Source organism: Dendrobates tinctorius, unplaced genomic scaffold (genome assembly GCF_039654945.1).
Source record: "Dendrobates tinctorius isolate UK_male_01 unplaced genomic scaffold, ASM3965494v1 ptg000103l, whole genome shotgun sequence".
Taxonomy (NCBI): domain Eukaryota; kingdom Metazoa; phylum Chordata; class Amphibia; order Anura; family Dendrobatidae; genus Dendrobates; species Dendrobates tinctorius.
In genome coordinates this window covers 2,397,617-2,412,498 of record NW_027361771.1, presented here as the reverse complement: position 1 = coordinate 2,412,498, position 14,882 = coordinate 2,397,617, and the positions used below count along the sequence as shown (strand labels likewise).

The window sequence follows — 14,882 nt, the reverse complement described above, 5'->3', positions numbered from 1 at the left end:
TGCTGTCCCGTTTGAGCTGTCTCCCCACGTTGCTCTGTCTCTCTCACCGCTGTGTCTGACCGTGTACAGAACATACCACAGTTCCTGGGCAGGGGAGGAAGCAAAAGACAATACTGGTGGTACCGCGCAATAGGTTGGTACCAGCAGCAGTTTCCATGTTGAGACACCCATCACTTGGGTGTCCCAATATGACGGTCTGTGAACTTCCTCCGCTTGGAATTCTGGGATACGGTGACATCTGGACAGAACATGAAATTAAGGGTGTGTGCACATGTTGCGGATTCTGCTGCAGAATTTTTTGGGCAGATTTTGCAAAATCCGCAGGTCAAAAGACCTGTGGTTTATCTGCAGATTAGCCTGCGGTTTTCCCCTGCGGTTTAACACCTGTACAATGGAGCAGGTGTAAAACCGCTGCGGATTCCGCACAAAGAAGTGACATGCTGCAGATTTAAAACCGCTGCAAATCCGCGTGGAAAAATCCGCAGCATGTACACTGCGGTTTTCATTTTCCATTGAATACAATGGTACTGTGTAACGCAGCAGAATCCGCAACGTGTACACACACCCTCAAACATTACAAGGCAATTATATAAATAGATCCTATAGCTATGACACAGTATATAACTGAGCTTTTTTTATATATACATATATAGAGAGAGAGAGAATATCTGTGGAAAGAGCTGAAGATTGCTGTTCACAAACGATCTCCAAACGAGCTGTTTGCCAAGGAAGAATGGATGGGATACACCCCCGAGTACTGCAGGAATTAAGCACAGTTATAGATAGACCATTATTTTTAATCTTTAAAGATTCCATTATAACAGGGTCTGTACCACAGGACTGGCATATAGCAAATGTGGTGCCAATATTCAAAAAGGGGACAAAAACTGAACTTGGAAATTATAGGCCAGTAAGTTTAACCTCAACTGTGGGTAAAATCCTGGAGGGTTTTCTAAGAGATACTATACTGGAGTATCTGAAGAAGAATAACCTCATGACCCAATATCAACATGGGTTTACAAGGGACCGTTCCTGTCAGACTAATCTGATAAGCTTTTATGAAGAGGTAAGTTCAGGACTAGACCAAGGGAATGCAGTGGACGTGGTGTACATGGACTTTTCAAAAGCTTTTGATACGGTGTCACACAAAAGGTTGATACATAAAATGAGAACAATGGGGATAGGGGAAAATATGTGTAGGTGGGTTAAGAGCTGGCTCTGTGATAGGAAACAAAGGGTGGTTATTAATGGAGCACACTCAGACTGGTAGTGGGGTACCACAGGGGTCAGTTTTTGGCCCGCTTCTTTATAACCTATTTATTAATGACCTTGTAGGGGGCATAGAGAGTAGAATTTCAATATTTGCAGATGACACTAAACTCTGCAGGGTAATCAATACAGAGGAGGACAATTTTATATTACAGGAGGATTTATGTAAACTAAAAGCTTGGGATGATAAATGGAAAATGAGCTTTAATGGGGATAAATGTAAGGTCATGCACTTGGGTAGAACGAACAAGATGTATAATTATGTGCTTAATTGTAAAACACTGGGCAAAACTGTCACTGAAAAAGACCTGGGTGTATGGGTGGACGACAAACTCACATTTAGTGGCCAGTGTCAGGCAGCTGCTGCAAAGGCAAATAAAATAATGGGATGCATTAAAAGAGGCATAGATACTCATGAGGAGAACATAATTATACCTCTATATAAGTCACTAGTGCGAACAACTTAGAATACTGTGTACAGTTCTGGTCTCCGGTGTATAAGAAAGACATAGCTGAACTGGAGCGGGTGCAGAGAAGAGCGACCAAGGTTATTAGGGAACTAGGGGGTCTGCAATACCAAGACAGGTTATTACACTTGGGGTTATTTAGTTTGGAGAATCGAAGGCTAAGGTGTTATGAATGAGTCACCGAAGGAGGAAAAAACAAAAATACAAGCTAAGTCCAGAAAACCGGAGAGGTTGGTAGCTATCGGATTGCAGACCCCTGATCCTATCCACCACAACTAACAGTAGCCGTGGGGGGTTCCTACGATGCCCTAGACCCCTCGATCACAGCCGGAGAACTAAATAGGTCTAAAGAAAGAAAGGGGAAATCTAAACTACCCCAGAGCAGACCCCAAAGCAATAAGCAGCCCCCAACATATAATGACGGTGAAGCAAGATGAAAACACTAACACAGATAGAAAGATAGGTTGAGCAAACGATGGGGCCCAAGCTAACTAAAAAGGACAGGATAGAAAAGCTGCTGTCTGCAATCCGTAAATAACCCTACCAAAAAATGTCCCAACCGTCTGATAGGAAAAACAAGCCCTGAAGTCGCTAGGACTTCAAAAAGACTATATCAGCACTCAGGTAAATTCTGAAGACAGAGCAAAGAGACAAACTGATCAGAGACAAAAATGGCTGAACACAAAAAAAACAAGGAAAACAAAACTAATAAGTTCAATAGCAGAGCAAAAACTTATCTTTGGGAAGCAGGAATCAGACTGGTCTTCAAGAATCCAGCAGAGAAATCACCAGCGACTCGGAAGGGCGTCGGCTGCCTTCTATCCAGTCAGAATTTCCTGTTACCCAGTCAACTACCAGATCAGGTGTTTGGTAATCAGCCTCAATACCTTCCTTCACCAGAAGAGGGAGTTCATCAGACATCGACGATGAAGGGGAAAATGAACTCACAACACTTAGGGGGTGATCTTATTACAATGTGTAAATATATGCGGGGACAATACAAAGACCTGTCTAATGATCTTTTTACTCTTAGACCTGTGACGGGGACAAGGGGGCATCCTCTACGTCTGGAGGAAAGAAGGTTTAAGCATACTCACAGACGTGGATTCTTTACTGTAAGAGCAGTGAGACTATGGAACTCTCTGCCATATGATGTTGTAATGAGTGATTCCCTACTAAAATTTAAGAAGGGACTGGATGCCTTTCTTGAAGTATAATATTACAGGGTATACACACTAGTTTCCTTAATATTGCGTTGATCCAGGGAGCTTGTCTGATTGCCGTATGTGCAGTTGGGAAGGAATTTTTTTCCCCAATGTGAAGCTTACTGTTTGCCACAAGGATAGGATATGGGTTGAACTAGATGGACTTAAAGTCTTCCTTCAACCTTAATAACTATGTTACTATGAATGGGCAAGAATTTCAGTCTCTCGATCTACAAAACTGATAGAGACATACCCCAAGTGCCTAGCAGCTGTAAACACAGCAAAAGGTGGCGCAACAAAGTATTAAGTTAAAGGGGCCGAATAATGTTGCATGCTCCACTTTTCAGTTTTTGAATTTCCACAAAAATGTAAAATAACCAATAAATTTCGTTCAACTTCACAATTGTGTTCCACTTGTTGTTGATTCTTCACCAAAAATTTACATTTGTGTTTGAAGCATGATATGTGGGAAAAGGTTGACAAGTTCCAGGGGGCCGAATACTTTCGCAAGGCACTGTGCGTGTATGTGTGTGTGTATGTACAGTATATATATAATGTGATAAAACACTCAGGGATCGGCTTTGCTGGGGTCAAAGATCACGTGCGTTCCGCATGAAACTCAGGCGCAGAGCTGGGATTCGGGTGTAACTGACCCTGGGTCAGGTTTATTAATGGTGAAAGCAATGCAAAAGGAAATAAAACATAAAACAAATCCTTGCCTGTCTGGCACTAACTAAACAATGGACAACCTAACTACCAACTGGTGGGCTTCTCCCGTCCAGCCAAACCACAGTAGCAGTGGGCACTGCTTTCACTCACGTGTGTGTCTCTCACACAGACAGGCTCTCTGTGTTCCCAGGCTGAGACACTCGCACAACCACCTTGCATCCTTTTATATCCACCTCCCATTATTCATTAGCAAGCAGGTGCGATACTGACCAGACTAGGCCACATAGGAAAGGAATCTGGGCGAGATATACCTGCCCTCATCCACTATTCCCACATGATTCTCACTATATATATATATATATATATATATATATATAAAATATGGATATGGGTTGGACAAAGTAATGGAAACACCTGGAGACATCAACAAAAGTTGGTTTAATATGGTGTAGGTCCGCCTTTTGCGGCGATTACAGCCTCAAATATCCGAGGTATGGATTCTTACAAGGTGTGAATTGTTTCCAAAGGAATTATAGCCCATTCTTCAGTTAAAACACCCTCCAGTTCTTTGAGCGACGATGGCGGCGGAAATCGACGTCTAACTTGAATCTCTAAAATCGGCCATAAATGCTCAATAATGTTGAGGTCTGGGGATTGTGGGGGCCAGATGAGATGCTCAACTTCATTACAATGTTCCTCGTGCCATGCTTTTACGATTCTAGCTGTATGAATTGGTGCATTATCATCCTGAAAGATGGCGTTCCCCTCCGGGAACAGTGCTTGAACCATAGGATGCACTTGGTCGCCCAAAATGCCTAAATAATCGCGGCTGATAATTCTTCCATGAAGGCATATCATTGGCCCGGCGGATCTCCACGAAATAGCACCCCAGATCGTCACAGAACCTCCACCATGTTTTACGGTTGGGAGAAGGCAGTCTGGATGGAATGCTTCTTTCGTCTGTCTCCAAACGTACACTCGGCCGGAGGTCGGAAATAGGGTAAACGATGATTTGTCTGAGTATCACATGTATCCACTGCTCGAGGGACCAATTCTGGAGGGTTCTACACCACGCTAAACGCTTGGAAACATTTGTCATTGAGAGCAGCGGTTTTCGAATTGCAGCTCTTCCGTGGAATCCAGATTTGTGCAGCTCCCGACGAACAGTTTTCGTGGTAACTGGGTTCTGTAGGTGTTCATTGAGCTCAGCAGTGATTTTCGGAGCCGTGGTCTTGCGATCTTCTCTCTCAATTCGCTTTAGAGTCCGACGGTCTCTCCCAGTCAACTTCGACTTTCGGCCGGACCTGTGCTTTGCTGCGGACGTTTTTCCTTCAGTTTCAAACGCAGTCATTACTTTGGAGACAGTACCTCTTGACGTGCCAAGCATTCGGGCACTTTCTGTTACACTAGTGCCTGACATACGAGCACCAACAATTTGGCCTCTTTGAAAATCCGAGAGGTCTGCCATCGGTATCAGGTTTTCATCAATGTTCTTAAGCCCCCGTTACACATAGCGATCTCGTTAGCGAGATCGCTGCTGAGTCACAAGTTTTGTGACACAACAGCAATCTCACCAGCGAGATCGCTGTGTGTGACACTTACCAGCGACCGGCCCCCCTGCCGGTTATCGCTGATTTTTTTGATCGCTGGTCTCCCGCTGGCCAGCACGCATCGCTGCGTGTGACAGGCGGGAGATCAGCGAGCAGGAGCTGGTAACTAAGGTAAACAGAGGGTTTCTCTAATCCCGTCCACGACAGCACATACGAGGTTGCCTCCCCATCCTGATTAGGGACAGGAAACAAGAGGTTAAATAGCCCTTCCCTTCCTCTAATCCCCAGTGTTTTCCTGTCCCTAACAGGATTGAAGAGGTTCTATGTGCTCCATGGATGGGGCTAGTGAGATCCCGGAATTTCTTCCTCTTACCGTGAGCCGAGGAGCCGGGGTCGATCGTCCCGCACCATCCTCCGGCACTTCGGCAACGCTGGATGGTGAGTGGGGCTGGGGGCCTCCCGTAGCTCCCCAGCCTGGGATTCGCTCCCCCCGCGCGCAACAGGTGGCACCAGGAACTTAGGGGGAGCGATCTCATCCGATTGGTTGAGGTAAAGGAAGCTGGATCTCGGTTCCTATTTAAGGACCCTGATGGAAGGCGCCATAAGGTAGGACTAACGTCTGCATGATGGATGCGTCTTCCCTGAAAGCTGCTTCTGCAGAGCCCAGCTCAAACCCTGGCCCAGTGAGTACACTCGGAAAAGGGTATATACCTTTTTGGTTTAGGACCCATCCTTAGGGGCCCCCCTCCTTTTGTCTCTTTCAGGGAGACAAGGATCCTGCACCAAAAACGGAAGAAAAACCTACAAGCCGAAAATGCGCCATCTGTAGAAAAAACTCTCCTCTGATTATAAAAAGACATTGTGCACGGCAAAAATTGTACAGGAGGAACAACCATCCCTGATAGAGGAATTAAGAGGGATGATCCGACAGGAAATCCAGTCTTCCCTGACTACCTTCTCCCAGCCATCCGGGGGGGGGGGGGGGGGAGAGGAAATACGCCCCTGAGGACATCTCAGATTCAGAACCCGAATCATCGGTTTCAGCGGACTGAGGGAAGAGGGTGAACTAACCCCAGCCCAGTCAGAGGATGATAAGAAGTGGTTCTTTTCCTCAGAGGATATGGAGGAACTACTCTCAGCAGTCAGGAACACAATGGGAGTAGAAGAAGATAGGTCATCCTGCACTGAGCGGGGTTGTCTATTTGGCGGCCTGAAATCCAGAAAGAAAATGGTTTTCCCTATCCATGATAATATCCAGAGTCTAATCCTGGAAGAATGGGAACTCCCGGAAAAGAAGCTAAGTATCCCGGGCGAAATGAGGGATCGATTTCCCCTGGACGAAGAAGCCGCGAAACCTTGGACTGAGATTCCAAAAGTGTATATCCAGGTAGCCAGAGTAGCTAAAAAGACTACGCTACCCTTCGAGGACTCCTCGCAGCTGAAAGACCGCCTGGACCGGAAGATGGATAGCCTATTGAGGAAGTCCTGGGAAGCCTCAGCGACTTCCTTAAAAACAAATGTGGCATCGGCCTGTGTAACCAGGACCCTATACCTCTGGCTTCAGCAGCTAGGAGACCATATAAAAAGGGGAACTTCGAAGGAAGATCTCCTAGCTTCTCTACTACTTCTACAGAAGGCAGCCGCCTTTTTAGCAGACTCCTCGGCGGAGTCGGTCCGTATTGCGGCAAGAACGTCTGTGCTTTCCCACACCACTCGAAGGGCCCTATGGTTGAAAATGTGGAGTGGAGATATCCTATCAAAATCAAAATTATGCTCTATCCCATTCAAGGGCGAATATGTATTTGGCCCGGCATCGGACGAACTATTAGAGAAGGTGACCGACAAGAAGAAAAACCTTCCCGAGCCGAAACCACCAAAGAAAAAAATCCTATCATCCACCCCAGGCTCAAACCCCGAAATACAGGGGTAAAGGGAAAATGGGACGTTGGAGCTACCCAAAAGGCGGAAGGGGCAGGAATATTTTTCACGACTCCCGTTCAGACAGAGATAAAAAATGACGCCAAGCAAGTATGGGGCAGAATCGCAGATTACTTCCCGAGCTGGCAGGAGATAACAACAAATCAAAGAATCTTGGACTCGGTCAGATGGGGAGAAAAAATAGAATTCTCCTCCAGCCCCCCGCAAAACTTGGAAGTTACATATCTTCTGTCAGAAAGACTTCAAAAAGTTCTACACTGCGAGCTCCAAAAAATGCTATCATCAGAGGTATTCTCTACAGTCCCAGAACTGGAACAGGGTCAGGGCCACTACTCCCGGCTGTTCTTAGTAAACAAGCCAAGTGGGAAATACCGGGTCATCATCAACCTGAAGAACCTAAACCAACATAGAATCATAGAATCATAGAATCATAGAACCGTAGAGTTGGAAGGGACCTCCTGGGCCATCTGGTCCAACCCCCTGCTCAAAGCAGGATTCGCTAAATCATCCCAGTCAGATGTCTGTCCAGCCTCTGTTTGAAGACTTCCATTGAAGGAGAACTCACCACTTCTCGTGGCAGCTTGTTCCACTCATTGATCACTCTAACTGTCAAAAAGTTTTTTCTAATATCTAATCTGTGTCTCCTCCCATTCAGTTTCATCCCATTGCTTCTAGTCTTTCCTTGTGCAAATGAGAATAAAGTTGATCCTTCTACAATGTGACAGCCCTTTAGATATTTGTAGACAGCTATTAAGTCTCCTCTCAGTCTTCTCTTTTGCAAACTAAACATTCCCAATTCCTGCAACCTTTCCTCATAAGACAGGGTTTGCAGACCGGTCACCATTCTGGTCGCTCTTTTCTGAACTTGCTCCAGTTTGTTGATGTCTTTTTTAAAATGTGGTGCCCAAAACTGGACACAATATTCCAGATGAGGTCTGACCAAAGAGGAGTAGAGGGAAATAATGACTTCACGTGATCTAGACTGTATGCTTCTGTTAATACATCCTAGAATTGCATTTGCCTTTTTTGCTGCTGCATCACACTGTTGACTCATATTCAGTCTGTGATCTATTAGTATACCCAAGTCTTTTTCACATGTGCTGTCACTTAGCCCTATTCCTCCCATTCTATATATGCTTTTTTCGTTTTTATTGCCCAGATGTAGTACTTTGCATTTCTCCCTGTTAAAAACCATTCTGTTAGTTGCTGCCCACTTCTCCAGTTTATTTAAATCTTTTTGAATCCTTTCTCTCTCTTCTCTAGTATTAGCTATCCCTCCTAGCTTTGTGTCATCAGCAAATTTAATCAGTTTACCCTCAATTCCTTCATCTAAATCGTTGATAAAGATGTTGAACAATACAGGGCCCAGGACAGAGCCCTGTGGTACCCCACTTGAGACATTCTTCCAACTGGATGTGCAGCCATTTACGACCACTCTTTGGGTCCGATCACTAAGCCAGTTATGAATCCACCTAACAGTTGCCTTGTCCATTCCATACTTAGTCATTTTTTCAATAAGGATTGTATGAGAGACTTTGTCAAATGCTTTGCTGAAGTCAAGATATACTATATCTACAGCATTTCCTTGATCCACCCAATCAGTGATACCGTCATAGAAGGAAATTAAGTTTGTCTGACATGACTTATTAGTTACAAACCCATGCTGACTCTGTTTAGTCACTTCATTCTTATCCAGGTATTGACATACATGTTGTTTAATAATTTGTTCAAAGATCTTTCCTGGTATAGAAGTCAGACTCACCGGCCTATAGTTGCCTGGGTCCACCTTCTTCCCCTTTTTGAAGATAGGAACAACATTTGCTCTTCTCCAGTCTTCTGGCACTTCTCCTGTTATCCAAGAATTTTCAAAGATTATGGAGAGGGGTTCAAAAATTTCTTCTGCTATCTCCTTCAGTACTCTGGGGTGTAATTCATCTGGACCTGGAGACTTGAATTCATTTAGGTTAACTAAGTGTTTCCTCACTATCTTTCTGTTTATAGATATCCTGGATTCTTCTATTCCCTTAATAGGACAGTGAATAACAGTTGATGTTACATTTCCTTTCTGAGAGAAAACAGATGCAAAATAGGAATTTAAAAGTTCAGCCTTCTCAACATCCTGTCTTACCATTTCATCATTTTCATCCTGTAAAAATCCTATAGCATCTTTGACTTTTCTTTTACTTTTGACATATCCCCAAAATCCTTTATTATTGCTTTTGACATCTCTTGCAAGCCTCAATTCATTTTCAGCTTTAGCTAATCTGATTTGTGCCCTGCAGGTTCTGCAGACAGCATTATATTCTTCTTTAGATATGCCTCCCTCTTTCCATTTTATAACATTTTTTTCTTCCTTTTTAGCATGTGCTTAAGTTCTGTGTTCATCCATCCTGGTTTCCTTAAATGCTTCCTATTCTTCCCTCTTTTCGGAATTGTTAACAACTGTGCTTTGAGAATTTCATTTTTCAAGATTTCCCATCCTTCCTGGACATTTTTGTCTTTAAGGATATCCAGCCATTGGATCCCTCCAATTCTCTTTCTGAATCCCTTAAAGTCTGCCTTTCTGAAATCTAACCTTGATGTCTGAGTCTTCACAGATCTTCCGCCTCTAGTTATCCAAAATTCTAAAATAGCATGGTCGCTACCTCCTAGGGTCCCAGCCACTTTTACCTCCTCAACCATTTCCTCCCTGTTTATAAGGATTAGATCCAAGGTAGCAGTTCCCCTTGTTTTCTCCCTTACCTTTTGGAAGATAAAGTTGCGGTACATGTGCGGTACCCACGCTTCAAGATTGAATCGATAAAGACTACGATACCACTGATTGGACGAAACTTCGCCATGGCCACCATAGATCTCCAAGAGGCCTATTACCACGTTCCCATCCATCCCATTGGCAATATCTAAGGTTCGCAGTCACTCTAGACACGAAAGTACACCACTTCCAATTCAGAGTTCTACCCTTCGGCATCTCTTCGGCACCCCGAACATTTACAAAGATAATGTCAGAAGTGGTAGCATTCCTCAGAGGGAAGGATATATGTGTCGTCCCTTACTTAGACGACCTCCTGGTCTTGGCTCCCTCCAACACTATTCTAAGACAACACCTACAAACAGTCCTGCAGACCCTGGCGTCCCTGGGCTGGATGGTAAACATGGAAAAATCAGACCTGAATCCCTCAACCAGGAAGGTCTTTCTAGGGATCCTCCTAGATTCCCACAACCAAATATCCTTTCTTCCGTCCACGAAGCAGGTAGGCGTGAGATCAAAAGTTCGGACTCTAAAAAGGTTTGCCATGTCAACATTGGGGTCAATGACTTCTTGCATCCAAGCGGTCCCCTGGGCCCAGGCCCACTCAAGGATACTCCAGAGATATATCCTATCCCGCTGGAACAAAGATCCAGAGACCCTCAGTACGAGAATCTCCCTACCCCAGCACGTAAAGCTGTCTCTCAACTGGTGGCTCAACCAGGGAAATCTAGCAAAAGGGACACCCTGGATACAATACCCCATGACGTCGATCACAACAGACGCCAACAAACGTGGCTGGGGAGCAGTATCGTCTCAGGGAGTCTTCCATGGACTCTGGCCCAGAGACATGGAAAAACAATCTTGCAACTACAGAGAACTGAGAGCGGTAGAAGAAGCCCTAAAGGCAGCAGAAACATCAGTCCAGGGAACCCATGTCCGGATTTACTCCGACAATATGACCACCGTGGCCCATCTACATCATCAGGGCAGCACAAAATACGGAAGTCTGCAAAACGTTTCAGCACGGATATTCAGCTGGGCAGAACACAATCTCCAGTCCCTTTAAGCTCTCTACCTAAAAGGATCTGACAACACCAAGGCAGACTTCCTAAGCAGGACAGACTTAGATCCAGGGGGATGGAGCCTCAACGTCAGAGTATTCCATACCTTAACCAAAAAATGGGGTCTCCCAGAGGTAGACCAATTTGCGAGCCGGGAGAATGCCAAAACAAAGCATTACTTCTCCATAGGTCCAAACGAGAAACACTCAAGGGTGGACGTCTTCACTCACCCGTGGAACTTCGGACTGGCATACGCCTTTCCACCGATTCCCCTAATACCAAAAACTCTGCAAAAGGTCAGGACAGACGGGGTCAACACTATCCTGATCGCCCCTCTCTGGCTAAAAAGGAGCTGGTTTGGAGCCCTAAAACTGATGAACTCGGAGGGTCCCCTGATCCTGCCCGAGGACCGTGAACTTCTACATCAAGGTCCCATCCTTCACCCGGCTCCCCACAGCTTAAGCTTGGCAGCCTGGTTTCTGAAACCACAATCCTGAAAGCCAGAGGCCTCTCAGATGCAGTGATAGCTACCCTACAAAAAAGTAGGAAACCAATCTCACATGCCATATATTCCAAAATATGGAAGACCTTTTCAGCATGGTACGAATCCACTCCCATAGATCCCTTCCACCCCAACGTGACAAAGATCCTAGACTTCCTACAGGACAGTCTAGCCAAGGGTCTGAAACCAAGCACCTTGAGGGTCCAAATATCAGCCCTAAGTTCTTTCTTCGATCAAAACCTAGCAGAGCATCGATGGATCAAGAGGTTTATGTCAGCAGCTTCCAGAATCCATCCAAATAAATCCAACATGGTCCCAGCATGGTACCTGAATATAGTACTAAAGGGTCTAACGAACCCTCCATTTGAAACTATCGACCAGGCCCAGATAGATAAACTATCCTGGAAAACAGCACTACTCGTAGCCCTTACAACGGCAAGAAGAGTGGGAGAAATTCAGGCTCTGTTCATCAGAGAACCCTATCTAAAAATTCTGGACGATAGACTAATTTTCCAGCTGATAGACTAATTTTCCGGCTAGACCCTTCCTTTGTGCCAAAAGTGTCTTTGAATTTCCACAGATCACAGGAAATACTGCCCTCCTTCTGTGATAGCCCGAGGGATGAGAGAGAATGGGATTCCATTCACTGGACATCCGGCGAGCAGTTCTGACCTATTTGGAAGAGACAAAGCTCTGGAGGAAAGATCAGAACCTCTTTGTTCAGTATGGCGGACCAAACAAGGGGAAGAAAGCGTCCAAAAGCTCCCTAGCTAACTGTATCAAAAAAGCAATCACGGCCGCTTATAAAAACCAGGATTTACCTCTTCCGGTATCCCTGAAAGCCCACTCCACTAGAGCTGTCTCCGTCTCCTGGGCAGAAAAAACTGATGCATCCATTGAGCAGATCTGCAAGGCTGCGACCTGGTCTTCAGTCCATACCTTCACTAGGCATTGTAGATTAGATCTTATGTCAGTACGAGATCTAGCCTTTGGCAGGAAAGTCCTGCAAGCCGTGGTCCCTCCCTAAACCATTATCCTTTGGTATACCTCCTATGTGCTGTCGTGGAGGGGATGAGAGAAACTAGAACTACACTTAGCAGTAGTTGGGTTTCTAAGACCCTACACGACAGCACGGGTAAATTCCCCCCCTAACAAAAATTTGTCCATGTGACTTATGTGAATAAATAATATTTCAAGCATTCACTCTATGTGGTCCTTGGAAAACACTGGGGATTAGAGGAAGGGGTGGGCTATTTAACCTCTTGTTTCCTGTCCCTAATCAGGATGGGAAGGCAACCAATGTGCTATCGTGGTGGGTCTTAGAAACCCAACTACCGGTAAGTGTAGTTCTATTTTCTAAGCGGCGCACAGCGCTTAGAAACCCGATGTATACCTTAGTTACCAGCGTGCTGGTACAGGGAGCTGGTAACCAAGGTACACATCGGGTTTCTAAGTGCCGCGCGCCACTTAGAAACCTAATGTGTACCTTGGTTACCAGCGCGCTGGTAACTAAGCAACGTGCGTCGCTTGTTACCCCCGTGTCGCTGGTGCTGATCGCTGGTGAAGCTGCCTGTTTGGCAGCTCACCAGCGATCATGTAGCGACACACCAGCGATCCTGACAAGGCCATATCGTTGTCGGGATCGCTGGTGCGTCGCTATGTGTGACGGGGCCCTTACAATTCTGCAAAACAAACAGTTAATTTACATACACATATCACATAACACAAATAATCAACTACAAAACATTACCATATGTCATGGTTTGCATGTTTATAACATGTTCAAAGATTATGATGCCAAAACGTTAGGTGTTTCCATTATTTTGTCCAACCCGTGTGTGTGTGTGTGTGTGTGTGTATATGTATATCCTATAGCTATGACACAGTATATAACTGAGTTTCCCGTATACTTTCATTGATCAGCCTTTAGTGGACGTTGGAAAATACACACATTTTTATTTTTATTTATTTTTGCTGCATTTTATTTAAAAGTCCCAAAAGGGACTTGAGCCTTGATCGCTCTTTCTATAAACTTGCATTACTTCAAATATGCAGCATCAGGGTCAAGTTAGAGGCTTCACAGCAATATTATACTTTGCTTATATTGCGCTATCATATGGCGCAGCGCTTTACAGATGTTATCTTTTTCCCCATTGTGGCTCACAATCTAAAGGGGGTTTTACACATAGCGATATCGCTAGCACGTCATTGATTTTGTGACGTTATAGCGATATTGCTAGCGATATCGCTATGTGTGATACTTACCTCCGACCGGCTCCCCCGCTGTCCATCGCTGATCTCGCAGCTCCATTTCTCGTCTGCTTCCTGCTGGGCTTCCTGCTGTGTGAGACGAGCGACGCGTGGAGGCGGGCGGGAGGACGTCTGGATCACTGTGTGTGAAAGATGAGTATCGTGCGCTGCGTCGCTGCTGCACCGCTGTGAGATCTTTCTGTGTGAAAGCTCACTAGCGATCATTTAGCGATGCACCAGCGATCCTGACTGAGTCGGATCGCTCGTCGGATCGCTGGTGCATCGCTAAATGTAAAAGGGCCTTTAATTCTCTATCAGTATGTCTTTGAAGTGTGGGAGGAAACCCACCCAAACATGGGGAGAACATACAAACATCTTGTGGATGTCGTCCTTGGTGTGATTTGAACCCAGGACCCCAGAGCTGCAAGACTGCAGTGCTAACCACTGAGCCACTGTGCTGCCCATAAATACCAGATGGCAGCAATAGGGGACTTTAGTAGGCTCCTGGCATCCCATCAGCACCTTGCAATCCTCACCTGAACACGATATAGAACAGCTGGCACCTGCCTTGTTTGAAGGAACCTGTTTCTTTTGTGTTTTTGTCCGAATGCGTCCGCTAGTCAGTAATGCAACATCTTTCTTTTTATCCCAGTCAGCCCAACAGCCTCTTAATGGCAAGGTGTGTATGTAGCGAGTTAGATATGCAGTAGGATTGTTATTTTCTTTACTGTTCTGTTCTTTGATACCTCTATTTCTCTGTTGCAGATGAAAATGGAGGTTTAGTGTCCCGGTCATATGGACAAGATGAAATGTCTCGGGTGGAAGAGGATGGATCCAACAAAGAGGATGAAGAGTCAAGCCAGCATTCTGTAAGTAACTTAAATTGCATGGCAGGCCGCACCGCTTGACCTTATCAGCTATAATCTTTTATATCAATAATCTGATATATCTGAAAGTTGTCCTTCAGCTACAACTTTATTGAAAATGTAATAGTAGCAATATAGATGTATGGAAAATCATTGCGAAATTATGTGCTCACTAGTCTTCAACGTAACATCCTCGGTGTGGTGTGTCCAAAATGTAAACTAGAAAAAAAAACTGTTTTTGCAGTATATAGTCAGAAAGTGTGGCAGTTATGGAACGTGATACAATCACTTAATGACCGCTAATAAGCCTTTTTACTGACCTAAGAGATTAGAAAATAGCCCCTCCTGAAAATGCA

General features: G+C 45.0%; 1 protein-coding gene across 2 annotated transcripts in view; it reads left to right on the top strand.

Annotated features, from left to right (window-relative positions):
* Positions 1-14,882, top strand: part of SAP30BP (SAP30 binding protein) — a 131,010-nt gene that overhangs the window by 10,468 nt on the left and 105,660 nt on the right. For both annotated transcript variants that reach the window (XM_073587949.1, XM_073587948.1), the window contains exon 2: positions 14,426-14,529. In XM_073587949.1, coding sequence (XP_073444050.1) covers positions 14,426-14,529 — 104 coding nt within the window. The remainder of the gene's footprint in view (positions 1-14,425; positions 14,530-14,882) is intronic.